The following is a 23619-nucleotide window of genomic DNA, read 5'->3' as shown; positions in this document are numbered from 1 at the left end:
TAAAATCCAGGATCCTTGTGTTGTACACACCCTGTGTATACATATAGGATTAGAGGAAGTGGTTTGAATGTATTATGTTGAATATATTACATTTATTTTATTTTTTTAATTGCTGCGTTGATAGGATTTAGAAAACCTCATGTTCCTAAGAATAAAAAGGTCTGACTATAGCAGCAGTCATGAGTGTGGAATTTCAAGCCCATCTGCAAAAATGAGACCAAGTGTAAATTATGAGCAATATTATGAATATTTATTCACCTACACTGTTCTTCTTGATGATCTTTTTCAAGCTTCCAGCCCGACAGAGCTTAAAGAAGAAGACAGTTTTACCTGAATTGTGAAAGGTTTTTCTTCCTCTTTTTAATCAAGCGAGATATACTAGAAAACAAATCAGGCTGATAAAACCCAAAGTCTGACTTACAAGAAAAACAGCTGTAGCAGCTAAATGGCTTAAAGCAGAGAAAGTAGGAAAACAGCATGTGGGGCTAATGATGGGTGGTTTTCAGGTTTCAGAATACATTAAGGCATTCTCCCTGTTTATTAAATTGCTCTGGCAGCATTTGACAGCAAAGGTTTTGTGGATTATGAGAGTGCAATGGACATAACTAGGATATTTTTTTTTTCCCCAAGCCTGGCCTTTGGGTAATCACCAAGAAGTTACACACTATAGGAAGAATTTGGTTTGCACAAGTCCAAAGAAGGTCATTTTTTATTCTCAAAACTGTTTCTCAGATTGTTGTTTACTTTCCCTTCTCTTGGTCTGCCTGGGGTTTTTGGATTTTTTTCCACCTCTCAACACTCACGCCTTTTGTCAGAAAGTAGCAGATCCAAACTGGAAGTGGCATCAATTTAATGCTGGCATATTTACCAAAGGGCACCTCTTAGCAGTGACGGTTGCTGTGTGACCACCTAGACACTGAACTATTGCTCATCTCTTCTGTCCAAGAAAAGCCGAATGTAATTTCATGGTTTTACAAAAATTGCCTCAGCCAAAAGTTAGAAGGCTTATTCCTCAGGTCTCCTTTTAAGTGCTTTGCAAGGTGACCTGGCATCTCGGGGGCATAAAGCCTGCACAGTACTGATGGGAGTTGAAAGCTGCGTCTGCTGGGTCTGAGTTGCTTCTTGTTTCTGCCCAGATGCCGAAAGATGCCAACTTCTGCGCCAGTAGCCAGTGCGGCTGCCACCAGAGGGAAGGGTGCTGGAGATGGGTACTTCTGCAGCCCTCCTCATCAGAGTGGCTGAGTGCTTCAGCAGACTAATGGGTTTTTATTCTCACGATATCACTGTGAGATAAGAAAGTGTTTTCATTTCATTTTGAAGTGTTATTTTCAATTTCTTTGAGGCACAGAAAAATTAAATGACCTACTAAAGTTCACTTGGGGAGCGTTTGGGAAAATGCAAAAGAAATCCAGGTCTTCCAAGCTGCAGCCCGCAGCCTTAATCACAACCCTACTCTGTTTTGGCACCAAGTCAGTGGCTGCAGTCAGAATCAAAATACATTATCCAAGATATTCGTCACATCTCTTTTTCTTAATGAAATTTATTTGTAGCTCATAGCAGCTCACTGCCACCCCCTTGCATGACTATCAGTGGTGACAGTATCAGAAGCATGTAATTCATTTTCCTTATTTCTCTCCTGCTTCCTTGTGGACTTATATCTGATATGTAGTTTGGATCACTGAAGAGTGAGATGTAACCCATTACTAATGATTCTGTGATTCTAATTTTGGCATTAAATGAGAGAACCATATGAGAAGCTCATTAACTGACAGTCTTTCTAAACAGGAAAGTCGATACTATCCAAGGACAGAGATACTGTTACAATGGAGTTTCTAGTAATAATTTTGATAATAATTCCGATAATAATTTTGAAGTCAGTCCATAGCGCCTGAATAGCTTCAATACACTGTGCACAACCCAAGTGCCTTTATGGGACTCCATGAGGCGTGGAAATCATTAGGTCCCTCAGTGGCAGCACCAGTACGTAAAACATTTTAAGACTAGAAAAGAAATGCTACAGAACACTGGCCTCTTTTTGGTGGTGTTTCTCATTTCGTACTTATCTTCTGAAAACAGCCCAGTCCTTATTTTCTGTTTGCTCTAGGCTTGGTGTCTTATTTGCCAAGGCTCAGTCAAAAAAAACCCCAAAATCCCAACAAATATTATGTTCATGTTATAAAACTTCCCAAAACTGGAAAATAACTGTCACCGTCTTAAATATAGAGGTACTATTTATGTTTTGGGTGAACTGTAAAGAATGAGGACAATTTTAAAGCACTGTTTCAGATATGTAAAAAATTCTTTGGGCTTAAAAGTTTTTTAAGCAACTACATTCAAGTTTTGACAAATGTCTGTGCTCAAGTATCAGCTAAAAAAATTGGTGACCTCTAATCCCCACCCTCCGCAACTCGAAATCTAGAACAAGTATCAGGTTAAACACACCCTACCTTGCTATTAACCTTGTATACAGCATACTTCAAAACATGCTGTTGCCATAAGTGGTGGCCAGCTGGGGTCAGAGCACGGCAAACCCTCTGCAAGGGACATTTGGGTCAGTTGACTATTTTGGTGGATGTATTTTCCAGTAGGTCCCTTTCCTTGGGCAGAAGTTATTGCACTGATATTCCTCACGTGTTCCACCGCAGTGGGGTTTCAGTTTGGGTGTCTTTTCAAAACCTTGATAGCCCAGGTTCAGTGTCTAATCCCTCAGGAATAAAACTCACTCAAAAAAAAAAAGTGTATCTATATATATATCAGATGAATGTGGTTGCAGCATATCCCACTCAAAAGTATCTCTGTTCATGCTTAATACAGCCCTTCCTATGCACAGTATTGCTAGCACCAGGAATTAAGAAAATCATTAAAATGATCCACCAGGATCCCCGGTCTGTGTTACCATTTTCAGTTATTTGTATGCTGGGGGGGGGGAGCGGTGTCCTGGTTTTGTTTCGGGGCTTTTCAGTGTTTGGAGTTTATATTTCTAAGCTTCCCTTTGTATCCCTGACAACTAGCAGATCGCTTTCTGAGATGAGATTCTCAGTCAATAACACGGCTCCTGGAGCTGGCTGTTCAGCAAAATCCTGGCTCTCACAATGAAATTAGGTGGACGAGCAATTCAGTTTGATTCATGTATCTTCTGTCCTGGAGGCTACAGGAACGTACAGCCAGGATGCTGGAAGGCTTTCGGTACGACTGCTAGGGTCTTCTCTGTACCTAGCATGTCCTTTGGAAAGGTTTCCACTCTCACCACTTTCACTGTCTGAATAACACAAAAAAAGGCAGCCAGGGGCAACAGCCAGTGAACTATTTGGTCTCACACTACTAAAAGGCCAAACAGAGTAGACTCCTGAAAGGCTTTCTGGCGTCCTTTGATTTTATAACCTCTCTGTGATAAAAAGATCATATTCGCTTTCTTTCAGGTAACTTTTAAAGCACTTCTTATGCTTTCATACGAAAGCTCAGTTTGCTATTGCCGGGTGTTGTACCCACCACCAGAAGCTGTTTTGCTTTCAGAAGCCCCCACACAAAGGAGAAAATAGCTGCTAAGCTGGAGCAGGTCCCATTTACACCTACATGGGAGATTCAACACCCACCCTGGGAGAAGCTGCAAGAGTTGATTGCCTGTCTGCTGGTTCTGAATGGGTTAAAATGTGTAAATTGTAACACATTAAAATACTATCTTAAAGTGCAGTAGCTTAAGAGAGAAAAAGATGAGTAGTATAAGGTGTGAGATCCCACGGGTTAGAGGTCTCAGGTGCTGAGAGGAGAAGTGTTAAAAAAAAGTTTAATTGCGGGTTGTTAATCAGGCTGCCAGGTGAAAGCTATTAAAGGCCGATTGTCAATACAGGTGCAGTGCCAAATGAAAATCCTGAGGTTGGCTTGTGGTCTCTGGACCTTTATTTGTCTCAGAAAAAATTGGCACGTGTTAGGCTGATTTCTGAAGATTTCTAGAACAGCTCTTTCAGCCTGGTGGTGTGGGTGAAAACCGCCAGTGCTTCGGCCGGTGAGTCAGAGCAAACACTAGAAGTGCTCATCAGAACGACTCCTGGATAAATATTTTCCTTCTTTCTGAGTCACACATGCTAAGCGCTGCTGGCAGAAATCCTCCGCCATGTGGAGGGTTAGCACGAGAAGTCATCCTCCTCTTTAAACTCCAGTTAAGTATGGTGTGCGTGGGAGCGGAACAGTGTGTGAGCTGGGGATGGCCCTTAGCGTGGGGGGTGCTTCACCCTTTGAGAACAGCAGAGGAAAATCTCCCCCAGATGTTTGCTCAGCGTGTGTCGGCTTTCCCACCCTCCGGCTGAAATGCAGTGGTGGTGAGGAGCCAGGCAGAGCTGTAGCCTTGGTTTTAAGGGCACGGGAGAGGTGGGAACGTGCTACGAAGTGTGACTTGAAGAGCTGTAGATGGTGGGATCAAGGCTTTTCCTGAGCTGGAGGCGTTCTTCAATATCTGGATGACAGGCGGGTTCAGTTAGATGGTAGCAGGTATTCATGGGGTCAGACTTGCATGTCAGAGGCCAGGGTGTTTCACATCGACACCTTTGTTAAGGAAGAAAGCCAGCTTAATTAACACACCACCGTTTCCAGGAGAATAAACTGTGTGTTGTGAGATAGAGTTAGACCAAGGCACTGCCTCTGCTCGAGAGCTCTGCAGTTGCAGGTAGCTCATAAAATCAAATATGCCAGATGCTCATGGATGGGGAACACTGTGCCACGCTGGAAGAAAAGCCAATAAAACCCCAGCCAAATGGAGAAAATAAACCTGTCTGTCTGCTTCACTGTTCATGGTTGTACAGCACTGAGTAAGTAGCCCAGTTCATTTTAAAGATGGGGTCCCCTCCGTTGTTACAGCCCTGTCCTAGCAGGAGCATGAAACGCCTCTGATAGTAGTTGGTCCTGTGTAGCGAGGTTGAGATGGAGCAAAACAGCATCTTTTTAGCTCGGGCAGCAGCAGCTTGTGCATTAAGATTCATGGACCCCGGGTTTGATGTCTGCCGAGGGTGCCGCATACGTGACATGATGCGGCACTATATGTAAGAGATGAAAAGGTCAAGTTATATCAAAGGCGCTGCTCGACTCTGGCACATGAATGAAGCTCACTCAGCACCACCACCGTCTCTGGGGGGGGAACTGCGAAAGGTGTTGGCTGCTCTGGTTGTTCTGTGAAAGCTGCCTTCTTCACTGAGCTCCCAGAATAGGGCTCTCTTCTGGAAATCCGTGTTCGTATTTAACCGTGGCTAAGTAGGGAGTATTAAGGGATAAATGCTTTAAAAGGTCTGCCTGGGAGCTTTGTTTAAATGATAGCTTGTTAGATCTTTTGGGGAAAAGTATTTCTGTTGCAGTCAAGTGAATGTTTGGGGGGAGTTTATTTGTTTTCAAATCGGCTCTGGTATAATATTTATTACTAGTGTGTTCACCACCAACTCTCTTATACCAAAAAAAGTGAACATTAAAACTTCACTAGCATGTAAATAAATGATTTAGAAAACAAGTCAGAAGAACATCCTATATTCTTCTCATTGGTATTGCAAAAGTAAGGGGAGATGGAAAAACCACATAAATATAAAGAAACTGTGAGGATAGCCATGGGAGGAAATAGGATTTAGATTTTCTGTCGCTTTCACCAATAGATTCCTATTCAGTACATCCTACAGCAAAATCCTGGTAACCTTATTTGCTTTACCAGACATGATGCTAAAATTAGCTAGTCATAAATTTCTCAGGAAGTGGTAATTAATTGGACAATATTTGTACGGAGCTTTGAAAATGTAGGTCCTAATTTTGCAAACCCTTTGTCCATAATGCAGATTAATTTAATCACATAATTACTGCATTTCTGGACTTTGGTATACACAGTTACCCAGCTCATGTGTGATTTATAATAATTGCATGCGTAAACCAGAAATAGCCATATTCCTAAAAATACTGTGCATGCACATTTGAAAACTGGGATCGCAGCTAGCCCTTCCTTAGTAGGACTTCATTTTAAAATACTTTGTTTAGACTCTGAATATGATTTACTTTAGCTCACAACCTCTCTCGGCAAGACCGTGCTCAGCTCGGCTGGGGATTTGAGATGGTGTCTTTCATGCCAGCTTGTACCTTGATGGGAAGAGCCACTTGCAATAACTGTAATTTTGTTTGGGGCACCTATTCCTTTGTGTGTGCCGATGGAATGGTTTGGTTCAGTGATATCGATCGGTGTTAAGTCTTAAACCATTTTCACAGAAACATATTGTAGTATTTGGACTGAAAGGGGTTTTATTCTTTTTCTTCCTGAGAAGTTGTCTGTGCACAGAGAATGGTGAGATCTGACTTCTGCTTTAGCTCAATTTGTCATAATTTCTACCTAGACCAAAAGAATTTTATCCCTAATTTGATATATTCTTTTGAACGTTTTTGCTCCCCAGACCCTGTATTAGATCACCCCAGCATCTCATTCCTTTAGTGGTGAAGGGACCTACTGATTTCCAGCCTAAATTTACTCATGGCAGTTTATACCCATTTGTTCTTGTGTCAACATTGTCCTTTAGTTTAAATTGCTCCTTTGCCTCCCTAGTGTTTATCCTCCTGATGTATTTATAGACAGCAATCATATTTGCTATCAGCCTTAATTTTGCTAGACTAAACAAGCCAAGCTCTTCTAGGCTCTTCTCCAGTGATGGGCTCTTCACTGCCGGCACCTGGTCGGGTCCGGGTTGCTCAGCAGTGAATACAAGGGACCTGGATTGTGCACAGCATCCCGATGAGCCCTCGGTGCTTGGCACAAGGAATTAATGTTGCCGTATCTGCAATGCTAATACCGCACACGATGCGTTTCCCGATGGCGTTTGTGTCTTGCTCGGCGGCAGGGAGCTGCTGGGACGTGGTGCCGGTCCTCCTTGCTCGTGTCCAATAAACCAGCTTCCAGAAAAGTTTTGTTATTGGTCCCTTGCTGCGTTATCTTGTATTTTGTACTATGAAATCGCATCTTGTTTCTGTTATTTAACTGTCAGGTTACCTTTCTTCCAAGCTGTTATTTCTTCTTGTACAAGGCACTGTACTCTTTTTTTTTTTTTTTTTTTTTTTTTTTTTTTTTAAACCGAGACCTTGATCAACTTCCCATTAACCAGCTTAACCGATTTTCTTCAGTTGATTCCCATCTTCTGGAATTTAGGTGATGTATTTCTTTGTGGCACTGTATCAGATGACTGACACGAGCAGACAGATTAGATCTGCCACAGTTCCTTTAATTATTCTTTCCTTCATATTTTTTTCCTTCAAAAGCCCTTCTTAGTTTTTAGGTCAGACTAAAAGCTCTGCACTTATCAAGATGAGGGTTTTTTTTCCTTGGCTTAAATAGAGGAAGCACATTTACTTCCTCTAGCTTGAAGATTTGTTAGATTTATTAAAAATACTGGCCACTGGATCTTCCAGGGTCTTCACTGGGGCTGGCTTTTTAGTCTACACTCCCTCAGGGCAGAGGCTCATTTCTTTAGTTCTGCAGCATCACCATCAGAGCAAACATATAGTAACTGTTTCATTTCTCTGGGTTAGGACCCTCTTGTGTTACCTCTGTGCTGTGGTTTCTGCCCTGTGCTAGTTAAAATGTCATTTTTGTAAAGAAAGAGAATATGAGAATTATTCTGTATGATCAAAATGCCATCAAGAAAATGTCTCTCATGCTTGGGGCTGCCTTTTTTTTTTTAATAGTTGTAACAATAATAATAATATTAGGACAACAAACTAAGATGCCCCTGGAGATGTTGTGACAAATTGGAAGGACATGTTGAAATTGAAATTGATTGAATAGTTCAATAAAATCAGCTTAATGCACAAAAGCAAAAAGGTTAGCTACAGAAAAACAAAAAAAGCAGTAATTTGTTATCTGCTGGGGCCAATCTCACTGAAGATTGAATTAGTTGTAAACTAAAACTAGGTGCTTGAAAGCAGCACCCTTACGTGCCCACACTGGAGCCTTTCGGATGGAACTGGATATGGATGGCAACCAAGTGCCTAAAGGTTTGACAAATGTCAGGCTACTTCCATTTGGTGGACTTGGCAGCGTTAGGTTTATGGTTGGACTCGATGGTCTTAAAGGTCTTTTCCAGCCTAAATATTTCTATCGTTCTATTCTATGTTTTACATGTCTTTGTGTTTTATACAACTTTATGTACAAACCAAGGCCTTTCTCCATATCAGATTGTACTTTTGCTCTAAAAGCAATACTTACGTCTTAAGCTGACAGAAATCAGTGCAACTTTGGTGATGTCTCTAAGCTTCCACCAGCAGCTCACCTCTCACATGTCCCTGATTGCTGCAGCTCTCTCCAATATCCTGAGATATACTGCCCATCTTAAACATGTGCATGGCCACAACGATCCTACCCGATTGCTCCATCCATTTGAGTTCTGGTATAATTCCTAACACTTTCTCACTAGGCTTGGACTCCCTGCGCTTGCTTGCACATGTGCAGCGCTCCTTTGCCATCCTTCCCCTCTTCCCATCCCTAGGCACCAGCTCTTTGTGGCTGGTACATTTGTACGTTACTAAATTCTGGGCATTTTCATTTTTGGCATTGTATTATCTGATTGATGTAATCTTTCTTTTAAATTTCTTTAATTTAGTTTTCTGAATTTGTGTGGGGTTTTTTATTAACACAGTGCTGTGATGCTCAGTGAAAGGTGCTTTGTTAAATAAAAAACACTTTATTGTAAACCTGAGATTAATAAGACAGGGTCCGTGAGCATGCACACACACGTATGTGTGTCATCAGAGTATGTGTAATTTACGAAGCAGTAAAATCGTGAAGTTAAAACTTTTAAATGAGGCTTTCTAGTCCCTTACCCCATCTTGTACAAGAGGATTCATTTTTCCAGGGAAGTTTTGGTTAAGAAGTGAATAAAGCAAGCTAGAAAGGAGCTGAAAGCAGCGGGAGGTTTGCAGACTGGGTCCCGGTATGAATAAGTGCTGTGCAGACAGAGTGTGACCTTACCCAAGGTCTGCAGTTTGTTCTCGGAGTTCAGATTAAAGTTTGCATAACAGTGTCACGAGTTTCAGAATTGCTTTTGACACAGAACCGGAGCTGCCTTTGCCGTGCCCTAGCTGGAGGCACGCTGCCGCGACAGCCCCGGCTTGCTCCGCTGGGCACACCTGGGAGCGTGACCTGGGAGCCCAGCAGCTGTAAAGAGGTCGGTCAGTCTGCAAACACGGTAAAATAGAAAAATGCCAAGTTAAGAAAGAAGCACCCCCGCCAATGGAGGCTGTTTCATCGCCCTCTCGGCTGACGGAAAGGAAGGAACATTTTTTTTCCTGCAGTCGCTGCCGAAGCACTGAAGCTTTTACAATAATGTGCGACAGCTACACCATCAAATCGGAAATAATGCTGTGAATTACGTGTCTCTGTCTCACTGCAGTGAGGAACGTTAGAGGTGGCTTTGCCATTGAAGTGCGCTATTGAAATGGAGTCTCTCGTGCGGGCCTCTGACCTGTTTTTCTAATTTATGTGGAATCTGATTGCCACTATTTTCTTAAATATCTTCCCCCCCTTCTATGATTTAAACCTAATGTGGCTCACTAGTATTTGGCCTGTTTGGGAATACTTCTGTCAGCCTCCCAAGTTGTCTGTAGGAGAGAATAAGGAAGGAAAAACTAAATACGAAATAGAAATACATTCATCAATAAGGACGTTTCAGCCTTACAGTTACCTGGTGTTTTACAAATGGAGTAATGAATGGCAACTTTTTGTGTGAGGAAAAACAAGGGCTAACAATAGTTTCTCCCTCATGTTTTATTATACAAGGTAGCAAGAGCTAATGAAAGTGCATTTCCATAATATATTCCAGTTGCAAGGTGCTGATGGATCCCTGTGTGTGATGTCTTGTCAATTTAGCAGGTTAATATCTATCAATTAAAAGTCCTGGAATCAAGATAAAGCTGAAAGTCAGATCTCTGTTATTCTAGCAACTCAGAAGAATTAAAGAATTAAGCCCATTACAGCACTTCAAGAATGTTTATATAGGAGTAGAGAGACCTAATTGACCTAATTCTTGCCCTTTGAAATTTCAAAGGACATTTGACATTTTACACACGCTTGTAGCATCGGCACACAAAGGGAGCAGCCCTCGACTACCTAAGCTGTGTTCCAAGAGCGGGAGCGATCCAGCACGAGGCAGGTCTCTCCTCCCGGTGAAGTCCCTCAACTTGGCTTTGGAAAAAGCTTTTCCTGCATGACATTGTGCCTCCCTTTGGTTTTCACACCCTTCGGGCTCTCCGATGTGCCGTCAGAGCCGTTTAGTCCTTGTGTCCCGGCTCGCAACTGTAATTGCACCTTAGACCTTAAGAAATAGGGTGTAATGTTTAGCTTTGCCCTGAGTCACACCAGTTTTCGGTGGATCCTTCCCTGGTTCTCGGCGCATCCCTTTGCCTGTGTTTCAGGAAAGGAGCTTTGCTTTCCTATCTGCCTGTAAAGTGCCCTGTGCACCCTGAGCACAACAAGTGTAGACATCAATAGTAAATTCTGCAGACCCAAATGAAAGTTTATCGTTGAGGCCAGTTTTAAAGATTAGGAGGCTTTTCTCAATGCAGGCAAATACTCCAAAGTAAAGGGACATCCCAGGGAGGTGTACACACATTCAAGATCAGACGCCCTCTCCTGTTTTATTCAAGTTTATTTTCCAGTTGCATTGACATACGGCATCTTTTAGAAGAACTTTAATGAGTGATTTTTATGGCTGGCTCCGAGGCTTTTTCTTTGAGAGCCGCGTTGTTTGGGGTGCTCAGGAATTTAAATCAGATCTGCTGAACTTCTGTTTATTGCACTGAATATTTTTTTTTCATACTGGACTTAAATTCTCCTTATTTACCAAGATTGTGTAAAAGATTGAAACATGGAGAGTATTTTAAGTACATTTGTGGGCATCAAACTGTGTGAGCAGAACGAGCTGGAGGGCCGCCAGGCATTGTTGCTGTCAATTTTGCGGGTATAATGTTCTTAGTGATGTTTTCAGTGAAAACACATTAGCAAAATTTTTAGTGGTTTTCAGAAGACAGAAACTAATGTTGCTGAAAATGCTTAAAAATTAACAAAAATGTCTGTTTCAACCAAGGAACTTTGCCCATGAGATTTTTATTTTCCCATAAAACGGGTGATGTCCACCAATCTATGCAAAAATCCCTTCAAAAACATGATAGAAAATTTTATCTGTCTTTTTTACTAATGTTTTGAATCAGATTAACTTCTTAGTCTGCTTAAAGATTGCACTTGTATACAGAAGACAAACCAAGGCGTTTCATCGGATGCATTTTTGTTTCTCATCTTTTCTTCTTCTTTTTTTTTTTTTTTCCAGAAAGTTCAGCAGTATATAGTCATTGTTCAAGCCACAGATATGGAAGGAAATCTTAACTATGGTCTCTCAAACACAGCAACAGCGATCATTACGGTGACAGATGTGAATGACAACCCACCCGAATTCACTACCAGCACTGTAAGTATCAATACATCAGCACAGTGATGCATGGACACACAACGTGTTTGTAATTCATGGATGTTTATATCGGTCGTCTCTCTTAGCTGGTTTGGCAGATAGGAGGAACTTGATAGATAACTGTGGAACAAAGACTTTCGCGGGGGGGGGGGGGAAGGAGGAAAAAAGGGAAAAGGAAAAGCAGAATGATTCATGAACTAGCAAAACTATTTGGCGACCAATTTTGCTGAGGTACTAAAGGAGCTGAAATAATGTGGCAAACAGACTATGTCTGATTGCACCAAAGAGGATACAGTTGTTTCACAGCAATTGGCTGTAGACATATCAGAGTTGTTATTACTTATGAGTGAAACCCTGAACAGTAAGAGATATTTTGGGTTTCGTAGCTTGGATACGATTTCAAGGAAGCAGTAAATACTCAGAATGGTAACAGGCATCCGGTAAAATTTGTATTTCACCGATAGCTCTAACAGATGTATTTGTGTGTGCTGGCAGTAAATGTGTAGACATTCTTCAGTGCATCTGGTTTTAATCAGTTAAAGATCTTTCTTATATTAGTACAGTAATTCTCTATTCTGTTCTCCTGTGCTCCAAGTTGCTATTACTAGGGGACAAGGGGAAAAAATAAGAGATTGCAAATGACAAATTTTTGGAGCTGGCTAAGGTAAAAATGAAGAGTTAGAAGGTGAAATGACGTAGTCTGGCTCTTTCCAGCCTTCATAATACTTAGATGTAGAACATCTGAAATGTGCATAGTAATTTTAGAAACCGCAGAGCAGTACAGAGGTCTGCATGCTAATAAATGAGAAATCATTGTGTATCCACAATCTATATTCATATGAGGGTCAACAAGGAGCAGTAAATGATGTATCTTAAACTGACACCAAATCTTTAAAAATACAGCAAGTCTAACTGCATTGTGCCCAAGTCACTGAACATCGTTTGAGGAATGTTTTTGTTTACGTTATTCTGAATTTTCATTCCATCTTAAAGGTTCTGCAGGTATTTATTAGTGTAGTACCCAAGTTTTTACTTACACCCTTACAAACTACAGATACGTAGCAGAACTCAAGGAAGTCGTGCAGAGCCCAATTTCTGCCACCATGGACCCAAATGGGCTCCACGCCAGCTGGGGAGCCTGGGTCCTTCCCTCCCATGGCCATCAGGACCCGGGCTCATGGATGTGATGTGCTCAGCTCCCGAGCAGTGCCAGCGTTTTCCGACGAAGTGACTTGGACCTAGATTCTCAGAAAAAGGAAGTCACTAAATTCCTCCTGAATGAAGAGAAAAATGGGCACACAGTGCATTTTCAGATCTGGGCCTCAGTCTGCAGCCTGCATTGCTGCACCAGTGAGTGTAGGGTGGGTTTAACAGCAGCACATGTGCTTCGTATCTGCCATAGCGAATACGCCGAGCTTTGTATTGTAAAGTTGTCATTAAACATCTCTTTAAGTATGATACATATGGTTGTGAAGAGCCATAAAAATCTGATACAAGTCTTGGGCCATGTGGTCCTTTCTCCTGCCAGCATGGGATCGTTCTCTCTTGAAAATTTTATAGCAGCCAGTTTTAAAGTTTTGTGTCTCTCAGGCCATGGGACTTTTCACCACAGCAGCACGTGTCCCCCAGCTTGCTAGTGTTTGCAGGGGGGACCTTATTCTGCCAGGGAAATATTACTTTAACCTATAGTTGAGTGAAAAAGGAGTGACATCAAGTGGCCACATCATTTAAGCACAGGTTGTTCCAGATGACCCAGCTTGCCTGGGTCCTTGTGTCCAAATGCATTTTAGGAGGTGAGGTTTCGGGTAGCAGGGTGAGCTGTGTCAGGATTAGTCACACATGCACATCAGTGCCTTCTGGAGGGCAGCATCTCTCCAGATGTGGTATATTTTAATGTCTTTCCGAAACACTTTCCAAAGCTGAATCTGATGGAAGGTAAGATAATGGAAATTTGCTTTCAGGTGAATTCTGAGTATTTAATGTCTTGGTGTGTGTTAGACCTAGAAGGAATAAAAGCCATCAAGAGAATTACCCATAGGATTGTCTTAAATGGATTAGAAAATGCTACTCTTCCTCTAAGCAGGGTTGATGTGTACCATTATTTCTCTAATTTCAATCACTGAAGAAAGAGTTTTGCAAGGGCCAAAGGGCTTTACACAGTAGCACATGGGACTTAATAAAGATCTGAAAACCAAGGGTGTTTTACAACAATATTTTCTTATTCTGTGGAAACAAATATCTTTTATATACTCCCACATATAGCCAGGATGAATTTCACGTGAGTATGAAAGTATAATACAGTTTTTCCCTGACTGACAGGGAGAACAGCATCAGGCTGATCAGCCTCTTTAAACCTGAGCTGAATCTCCTTGCTGTCGTCAGATAGTCTGATCTGCATTTTAACACCTCTAAAAAATAGCAAAAATCTCTTTCCAGGAAATCTACAGCTCCTCAGAGGCTAAGAAAGCCCATGGTCTCTTTTAAGAGTGGGCACTGTTTGGAGAGATACAGTATATTTTTATTTTAAATACTTTTGCATTGAGATGCTGTTGTAAAAACAAAATAGGCTGAATAACTGAAATTGTGGTTTGCTCTTGGCAAGCTGCCAGATGAAAGGAGCTCAAGCAACTATATTCAGCATAGACACATACAAAGGCCCACCCTATAGTGCTCCTAAATTACCTGTCATTCAGCCAGGGTGGTTTTAGACTTAATCGTTTCTGGATAAGAATGTAGCTCAGGAGGACACTGCACCATGCTGGTGTCACAGCTCATGTATTCAGCAGCAGGAATTAATGTTACTGTGTAAAATTTAACAACGGGACAGGAGAGAAGAAAACAGCCACTGCAATGGTCAAAGTCAGGTCACGTCCATAGCTGAGCACGCCGTGCAGGGGGGTGAAGAGGCTGCATGCACAGAACGTGTGAAAGTTCAGATAGAGGTGTACAAGAACCAAAATCACTTGTCTACAGGAGTGGATGACCTGCAGAGGCATGTTGGTTAACGGACATCCAAAATACCGGATGAGCTGTGATCAAAATGGGGTGCTAGATGAGAAGTGGAAAAAGAGTAGCAAAATCACACAGAAGATCCTTAAATGTACAAATTGAAGATACTCCAGTGAAACTCCAGAATGATTGCTTGCTTATGTGAAAATGGATTGATGTGGTTTTCATATCTTCTAGTAGATCACCTGAAAGGCAGGGGGAAGGTCCTGCACAAGGGCAGGGGAAGAAGCAGCCCCACCTTCTCACACAAAGGATTCTGAAATTATATGGGGCGGGGGGGAAATCACAGTCTCTAGATAAAACAGTTTTGAACTAAAGTCTGCTGTTAACTGTAAGTCCAGTCTCCATCAGCAAGAGTCGTGACCAGTCCTGGTAGTCACAACCAGGACTATCCGCATCAAACTGCGAGGCACTGGGGCATAGCGAGGACGAGTTGACCTCCTCTAGTCCTTTCCAGCTCTCTTTTTTTGTGATGGTGAATGTTTTCTTGATCTGCAAATGCTATCTGGCCATGCCGAGAAGCATCAGAGAGCAGCTAACAGTGAGAAAACGTCTCATGAGAGACTGCCCCAGAGTGGGAAGCAATCAGATCTGCGCCAGAAGAGTGGAGCATCCTGCGAAACGCCATAAACATCATAGGCAGCTATTTTGGGCAATGTTAATGATTTAGTGCAGGACCGTGACCCAGGGAACGCTCCTCTGGCTAGCTAAGGGACTTCAGCCTGCTCTTTGTGTTGTGTTCTTCATGTGACATTGTTGCTTGCAAAAATAAATGTAGAGAGGCAATTCTTCCCTCTGCCGAAGAGCAGAGGTACTCATTCTGGGTGAGCGGAGGTAACGCCGTCTCCACGGCATAGCCAACCAGCCCGTGCCCACAGGCTCTGGCTCAGATGCCTTAGAAAAAGGTATTTTAATCCCCCATGCCCAAGTTTCCCACAGTCCTTAGATCCCTAAGGATCTTAGCTATTCTAGTTCATTTTCATGGCATTTTTGGTGGGTTGTGCATCTGCCAAATCATGAGCTGGTGTAAAATAGTGACATTTGAACTGGACTGTGTTGCAAAGGTTTGTAGGATGTTCTACTGGGAAACTGGCTCCATTACTGTTACAAGATAAGGGTACTGGTATCACTGTGCCCTCTGTTATCCAGTCGCTGTTACTCACAACAGGGTCATGTCCTCTGACATGTCTTAATTATGTGGAAATTCCTCAGCCTCCCTTCAAATATTTATCTCTTGTGTGCAGGCGGGTTGCGGTTTTTTTCCGTATGAATATAGATCTGTAGCTGAGCCTCTGGCCAGATGCTCACCTCAGATACAGGGGAGGTGCTCTGAAATTAGTGTCGGTGTTTCAGAGATTAAAAGTCAGCCAAGACAGAACAGTGCTGGATAGTCTCAGGTGAGATTTTATGCAAGGTGGAGACATCTTTTTTCTTCACAGAAGGAATGCCTTTAATTCCAGTGAAATCTTTTAACTCCTATCAGGCAGGATGCCCTTTCCAGTCTGACCCATGATACCGTTAATAGCCATCCAAGGGTTTCCACTTTATCTAAGGAAATGCATAATCAGAGGGGAGGAGAAGTTAAAGAAATCCATGCCTACACTTGATTCATACAAAGTCTATTTTTATCGTATTCAATCAGGAACAATCAGGCACAGAGAGGAGACGCAGATGAATTTGCATGATCAGACTTCTGTGTCTTAAATGTTAATTAAAAGTTATTTTAAATTTGCCTACTGTGCAGAACTTGTTTTTATAGTAGCCCGTTTAAGGGAAATATTATTTCACAGGGCTGAAGTGCTCATGATTAGTTGAGCTCGTGGATTCTTGGGAAGACCTGCCTGGCAATCAACCTCTCCTTAAAAAAAGAAAAAATAAGAAGGAAAAAAAAAAGAAAGGAAAAAAAGAAACTGGGCTATTCAAGTTCTTTAAGCTCCTGAGCCTTAGGAGGTCTTATTCAAAGCTACTTTAAAATTTGCCCTTTGGCACTGCTTTGAGAATCTCCTCTTCCGAGGCTGAATCCAGTGGAGCATGTTTTAAAGAGGCAGCTGTAGGACCACATCCCCTTCCCCGCTGCGTTGCCTTGCTGGCTAATCTCAGCGCTGACTTCCATTAGGACCAGCTCTAAAGGTTTAGGACCGGACTGTCGGGCATGGGTGGGTGCTTCCCAGCTCACAGCGCCTGAGAAGCGGTGACTTTTGTTGGCCTGGGAAAGGCAGTCTGGCACAAGGTTGACTGTGAACTCAGAGTAGCTGGTACAGAATAACACTATGCGTACGGAGATACTCATATTCTAGCAGAAGGGGATGTGTTGCTGGCTAAGGTTAATCTAGTTGCAAAGTGGATTTGGCTAATCAGTGGAGGAGCAAGTACTTATTGCAAGTACATCAGGAAAAGCAGTTCTTGCCAGTTTTTAACTGGGCTATTTAATTAATAGTGTCAGATCAGACTCATCTCTGGCTGCTAACAGTAACACTGAGTTAGTAACCTGGCTTGTACTGGACTGAATCAGTCAGCAATGAAATCAGCAGAGTGAAGAGCTCGACGCTTCATGAGCAAGATGACGTGAAGAGAGACCGAAGTTGAAAGGGCTTTTTGGTTTTGGCACTGCACTGCCAAAAATGTCTGACCTTTGTCTGTGCGGGTATTCTGGTTCCTCCGAGTACTATGGAAAATGCTAATGAGCCCACTCTGAAAAGTGCTTTGGAATTTGGAAGTGAAGCAGGCTCTCAGTGCATCACTGCCATGCTAGCATTGTCCTCTACCATAAATAGTTCTTCCTCCCATTTTGAGGTCTCCTTCCCATTTTCTCTCCCATCTCCACCCTGATATACTATTGCACATCATTTTGCAAAGCTAAACAAGCCAGACTCGTCCAACCCCTTTTTACATTACAGCTTTCCGTTCCCCTGGTTATCTTGCTAACCCTGCTTGTGCATCAGACTCCGCTCAGATTTCTGTCTTTTGACCTAATTTGTATATAGTAATCCAGATGAGATTTTTCAGTGTCTTGAACAAGAGCACTAATATTTGCTAGGATCAAATTTGCCTTTTTCACAGCCATGGTGTAGCACTCGCTTAGTCCTCCTGCTCTGTAAGCGTGCCAAAATTGTGGAAAAGCAAACAAGCATAAGCCAAAATTTTACTCCTTGTTCTGTATGCATTTGTTCTCGTGTTAATGCTGTTTGAGGACAAAAATATAGCTGTGCATCAACCAGTGGCAAGAGCAACACTGTCCAGGGCTGCAGAAATAGCTGATGTGAGCTGTTAAAATGTGACTTTTTTGCAAGTGGCAAAGCTTGGGGCGAATGCTTCACCTGGTCTCCAGCCCCCTGAGTTAAATCCTGCTGAGCTCTGGTCTTAACAGTGAGTTCAAAAATAGCAAAGTAGCAGAGAAATCCCTCAGCTTTTTCTTCAGGCTGAAAGATACTGACTTCCAAATGACTGTGATGCAAAGATGTAAATAGGTCTAGTTTGGAGAAATGATATTTAATGGTGGTAGGAAACCAAAATCGGAAACCAAGTCAGCCTGCCAGCAGTTCGGGGTTTCCTAAGCACATTTATAGCCAGATCTATCCAGAAGCATTCAGTACATGTGAGCATTATGAGAAATCCCTTTTACATGCATGCTCATGTTTTACAAATTAATCTTACCCTGTGAAGGTAGGACCCAGCAGGAACGGGATTTCCTGCAGACAGAAAAATAGACCAGGATGCCTACCAAGGGCTTCCTAAAAAGAGCTCTTACCATGCTGATCCAGGCAACACCAGTGGAAGTGGGTAGCTAACTATCTCCCAGGACCCAGGCCCATGTCCAGATCTGGAAAAGGTCAAGGGCTTAAATCTTGAGCACCTGCTACTTAATTTCCCAGCGTATAGACTAAAGCTGCGTATGTAGTTGCCCATTCAGATCTCACAGTCCCCATCGTTACACCTGTGCCATTCAGAAGGTCTACAATGACATTTCAATATAGATTAGCCTGGATGCTACAGTATTTTAAAATCATCAAAATTATGCCCATGGCATAATTTAGAGGCAGTTGTCACAAGAGGCAGAAATCAAGCTGAACAGCGCAGGTCAGAGCTGGCAAGGGGAAAGACCCAATACCATGGTGAGAAAATTTACAGAACTGCGTTGTTTTACAGCTGAAAACAAACCCAGGAGTTCTGTACAGTCCTGCAGACAGGCTTTATCGTTAAAAATCAATTGTGTTTTCATGGAAAATCCCGGGTGACTCTGTTCGCTTGCAATTTTCCAATCAAAACGAAGCTCAGCCAAACTATGCAGTAAAGCTTGGGCTGTTATAGAGCTGTCATCATCTAACTGAAATAAATTATTATATTCAAGTGAATCGAATGTGCCCAGTAGCATTTGGCTACCTAATTCTGTGTGCATTTCAATTAAATATATAGTCGGTGAAGTTCTAAAAACTACAAATCAGTTTAGTTTTCCAAAATAAGAACTCAGTGTTTATAAATTGCAATGGGCTTTCAGCCTCTCATTGCAGGTCCTGATGAAAACCTTTGTCATGAGCAGTGAATTAGACTAAGGATGTTAGGTCAAGAGGTGGCAGAAACAAATGGAGAGAGCACAAGCAGAAACAATATTCTGTCTTCCCATCCTGTCTCGGTCTTGCTCAGGACTCACCACACTAATGCCAGGGGCTTTGGTGCTGCAGACTTGCAGGTTAGCTGTGGTTAGGAAAGTATTTACGTCTTGATAGAAATTATTTACATCTTGACCTGCCTTTCAAATCAAACTGACCTTTGGAGATGGATCCCTACCTAAATTCCAAGCCTGTCCAACAGAGCTTAGGAGATGTGATGCCTACACAGTTTTGATTCTGATAAGGAATGAGCGAGATCCCCAGCTCAGGGTGCAGATTTTTTGTGAGCAGTATGACTCTTCCCAGGCACAGCATCTTTAAGCGCCTGGAGGCCCTTTCAATGCCGTGCTATGGAAAACAAGACACGCTTCATACTCTCTTGTGGATACTCAACTTTTGCTCTTTATTTTATCACCTCTTTCATCTAAAATGAAAGATATTTCTCAGTTTATGAGAAAACAATAATTCCTCGTGTCTTAATGAAAAGAGCATCAGCCCCTTCTGTGATTTCTGTGAAGTCTTTACACTAGTGCAGCGTATGACAGAAAGGATGAAATGCCTTCAAGACTACTTCGTGTAGTCTGCAAGATGGATAGATAGATACAAAGATGTCTACGTACAAAGATGCAAATATAGATATGCGTACAGGTAGATTCAAAGCATAGATAGATAGTGATACAAGGCAAACTGTCATCAATAATATCCCAGTCTCTACTCCCAGATAAATTGTGGTTTATATGAATTATTCCATTACATTGTGTGGGTATATACGCATTGATATAAAAAAATGTGGTCTCCTTGATAGAAGTCTCTTACTAATAGACCCCATTAATCAAAACCTAAATTTACAGTGGCTTTTGTTTTGTTTATTTCCCTTCAGTACATTCATTTTCAAATTATCACCAAATTAATCATGTACAGTGCTTTAAACCAACTGCTGTTTGGTGAAACAGTTCTGGTTCCTCTCCATTACACTGAGCATTAGTTATTAAGGCACAGTTCAGGGCTCTGTTTAGCCTGATTCTGTCCTGAACCTAATTGGAATCAGCTAGATTCTTCCTTGTAAATGGGTCAGTCACACAGAAAAAATATCAAATGTAATCTTGAGATTGAAAAAAAAAAAAAGAGAAAAAAAGAAGATAATTTTATTTCTCTTCATTGATACCTGCCTGGTGGTTAAAAGAAAGATTAAAATGAGGTCATTAAACTTTCCTTGGAGACAAAACCCAGACCTCAGTGGTAATATGATTAATCAAATATAAAAGTGAAGCTACCCTGAATGAATAACTCATTTTTATAAAATATCTAATTACTGAAATGTCGTCTGCTGCAGAAAAAGAAGGGGGGGAAATTAATTGCAATAACAATTCAAGAAGATAAAGGTTTTCTGAATTAGGTCTACACAAGAAGCTAAATTGAGTTGATTAAGTAATTTCGGTTTCAGGAACACCCTTGATGGAAGTTAGTAGTAATGAATTTTTCAGACCTTGGAGTTTAAAATTGCCAAAGACCAGTGATTTAAAAAATGGGAACGATAGTTTCATTACAGATTTCAATTTTCTGTCACCAAAAAAAAAAGGGGGGGGGGGGGGGGATATAAAAAAAAAAAACCTCTATTGGCCTCAGAGTGGACACCTGTACTGCTTGGTATAAAATCAAGAATAATATAACCTCCTCTCTTGATGCTAGAGAGCACAATCTCAGCGAATTAGAGCTACAGCACCGCACGGGAGGTAGAGCCCGCGATGCTGCTCATGCCCTGCTTCTCAGCACATAAGTGGTTGAAATCCAGGAGTAACAGCACAACCTGTGTGCCTGCATACCTCATGCATATGTGCTCACCTGTTATGTACAGCACGACGCTCTCCTTTCTTTACAGGGCTTTTAGGTAGCTGTCGTTAATAGGGTTGAGCGGCACGTGCATATCCATCATCGGCATCGCAGTGATACATAATAATTTGTTTTGACATTTGATTTTCTGGCCTGCTGTTTTGCTGGTTTATGCAGTCAGGTTAATCTTATCAAAACACAGACGATATCTGTACGCTGGCAAGACCACCCCTTACCCGTGTGGTACGACAGCCCCTATCAGCTATCGCTTGCCGTAACCCATTCATCATGAACCGTTGCATTTGCAACATCTGGCGGTGCTGTATCTCCTGGCGCAATGTCTCAATTTTAGCAGGGACTTCTCTCTTCTTTCTCCTTCCCTGTTTAATGGGTATGGGATCCGGAGGGAGAAGCTGTAGATCACATCCCCAGCCCATGCCTTCCATAGTGCTGTGGAGGAATTGTCCAGTGAGGAAGAGGTGCCGGGGCACATATGTGAGCTATGTGTGCGCAACGAGGTGTGACACAGCCAGGTGTTGCTGACAAAATCTCCGTAGTCAAAGGAAATGTCTACAGAGAAATACCCTTCCTGCTCTGTGATGTGCTGTGATGGAAATCACGGTGGTCTTCACCACCCGATACGTGTGTGTGGATTAGACACTGTTCCCATAATCTCTGGTCTAGCTAAAATTTTAAGGAGAAATCAGACATTAAAGCTCCTATGTCTCAAGTATCTACCCACATCAGTGTTTCTTGTCTAACATTTATCCACCTGTAGCATTTCTCTCAAATTTGAATGATTTCTTCTAGATTGTATGCCTCTTTCTGCTTTTGGATATATATTAAATCTCCTAATTCTCCTCCTGAGCCCAGACCTGGCCTTGGAGGGCCCAATTCAGTTGCCTGAGTGTAGACACCCAGCACCATCCAGGAGGTCCCTGGTTAGGCAGGACGTCCTCACAGCCCTGGCAGGTACGTCTCCACGTCTGCCAGAGGTCCCAGGCAAATACCCACTGGTAGTGGATTATTTCATTATCTTAAAAGTACACAGCATCTCAGGCATTGATGCGAGGCTGAGAAATTTAAATACATTTTGTAACTCCATTATTGCAAGGCACTGAAATAAATCCCCTTCTGAAGTTGGCTAACTTCCATGGGTCGGCAGGTTTTTAATTCTTCAGTATTCTGTTGCCTTAAAAACAGTTGCTTCCAAGGGATGTCATTTTAAGAGGATATATATCTGGAGTTTCATTAAGCACATTTCACTTATGAAATCTTTAGTGACATGCTGGGGAAAAAAAAGGGAGATTTAGCAAAGGATTTGTTAGTGCTGTGAGTTTTCTCTTATCGAATATTTCTAACTGTCCAGGAAGTCTTAACACTTCCCAATTGTAGAAGAGAGGGTCAGAACACAGAGAACAACCAGAGTTAAAATCAGAGAGGACGGTTAAAAGGTTTCACATAGTTTTTTCGAGCATGGTGGAGTTTTTCAAACCGTTCAGCTTAGTGCAATAACGTGTTTTAATTGCCAAAAAAAACCCAGAAATAATAACATTTTCCTTCCTAAATTTACAAGTATATAGTGACTCCCTCTTTTCTTTGACCCATTATCCTCCTATTTCTCACTGCATTTCTCTTCTCTGCTATATGCACTTTGACTTTCCTGTGGTAAACAAAGTTTCAGCGAGAAGCCTCATTCTCATGGCAAGTCTGATGAATTACACAGCATTTAATTTAGTCTTCATTCTGTGCTCTGAATTACTGTAAGCAGGCGGGCATGCATTTTTCTGTAATGCCAGATTTTTATCTAGTTGAAGGTGTCCCTGTTCATTGCAGGGAGTTGGACTAGGTGACCTTTAAAGGTCCCTTCCAACCCAAACCATTCTAGATTCTATGATTTTAGGGACTCCATCCGAAGGTGAGCTTGGAAGGGCAGGTTTCCTCTACTTGCTTCAGGGCAGTGCTGCAGCCGAACCATCTGGGTTTGTCTGCAAACTGGAAGGGCACTTCAGCAACCCCTGCAATGTGAAGACGAATCCCCCGTTCCCGATTCCCTTCCCGTAGAAACCACAGTGTAGGGGAGCAGGAGGGGGCACACAAATATCCCTGCGAGTGCAAGCTCTCGCCCCACCGACAGGCATTGCTGTTAAATTTTGTGCAGCAGTAAGGACATAAGAAATTGGCCATTGTGGCACCAGCTCAGAAAATGACATCTTTAAACCGCAGTAGTAGCACTTTTAGAATAAAACGTTACGCTTCAGTGCTTTTCTCCTACAAGGATGCTCTGTCCAGTCAGGGACCCTGTTCATGACCAGACCTTGTGGGTTTTCCACCATCTGATTGTGGTGTTTGAGTCTAGTCATAAAAAAAAAATAAATAAATCCCTGTGTGTGCTAAACAACAGAGATTTCAATTGCAGTGCAGAGGAGGTTTGAGCTAGAGTCAGCATGCGGACTGGCTGAGCTATGCTATGCAGGAAACTTGTTAAAAATCTCAATACCAGGATTATAGTGTACATAAAAAATTCAGTTTCAGTACTCTTAAAATTCTCCCTTTCCCAAATATCTGTCTTCAGATCCCAAAGGCATGAGCAGCTTTTATATGCCTTAAAATCTGAAAAAAATAAATTAAAAACTCATTATAAGAAGTGGGCAGTTAATAAGAAAATCCTAAACCAGACTTATCAGCTTAAGGCCCTTCTTTATGAA

At 42.1% G+C, this 23619-nt stretch overlaps 1 protein-coding gene across 1 annotated transcript in view; it reads left to right on the top strand.

Annotated features, from left to right (window-relative positions):
* CDH4 (cadherin 4) overlaps positions 1-23619 on the top strand; it is a 468099-nt gene that overhangs the window by 408036 nt on the left and 36444 nt on the right. The window contains exon 8 of the mRNA XM_069804048.1: positions 11328-11465. Coding sequence (XP_069660149.1) covers positions 11328-11465 — 138 coding nt within the window. The remainder of the gene's footprint in view (positions 1-11327; positions 11466-23619) is intronic.

Source organism: Haliaeetus albicilla, chromosome 2, assembly GCF_947461875.1.
Source record: "Haliaeetus albicilla chromosome 2, bHalAlb1.1, whole genome shotgun sequence".
Lineage (NCBI taxonomy): Eukaryota > Metazoa > Chordata > Aves > Accipitriformes > Accipitridae > Haliaeetus > Haliaeetus albicilla.
The sequence above is the reverse complement of the archived record's forward strand: the minus strand, read 5'-3'. Positions and strand labels throughout refer to the sequence as shown.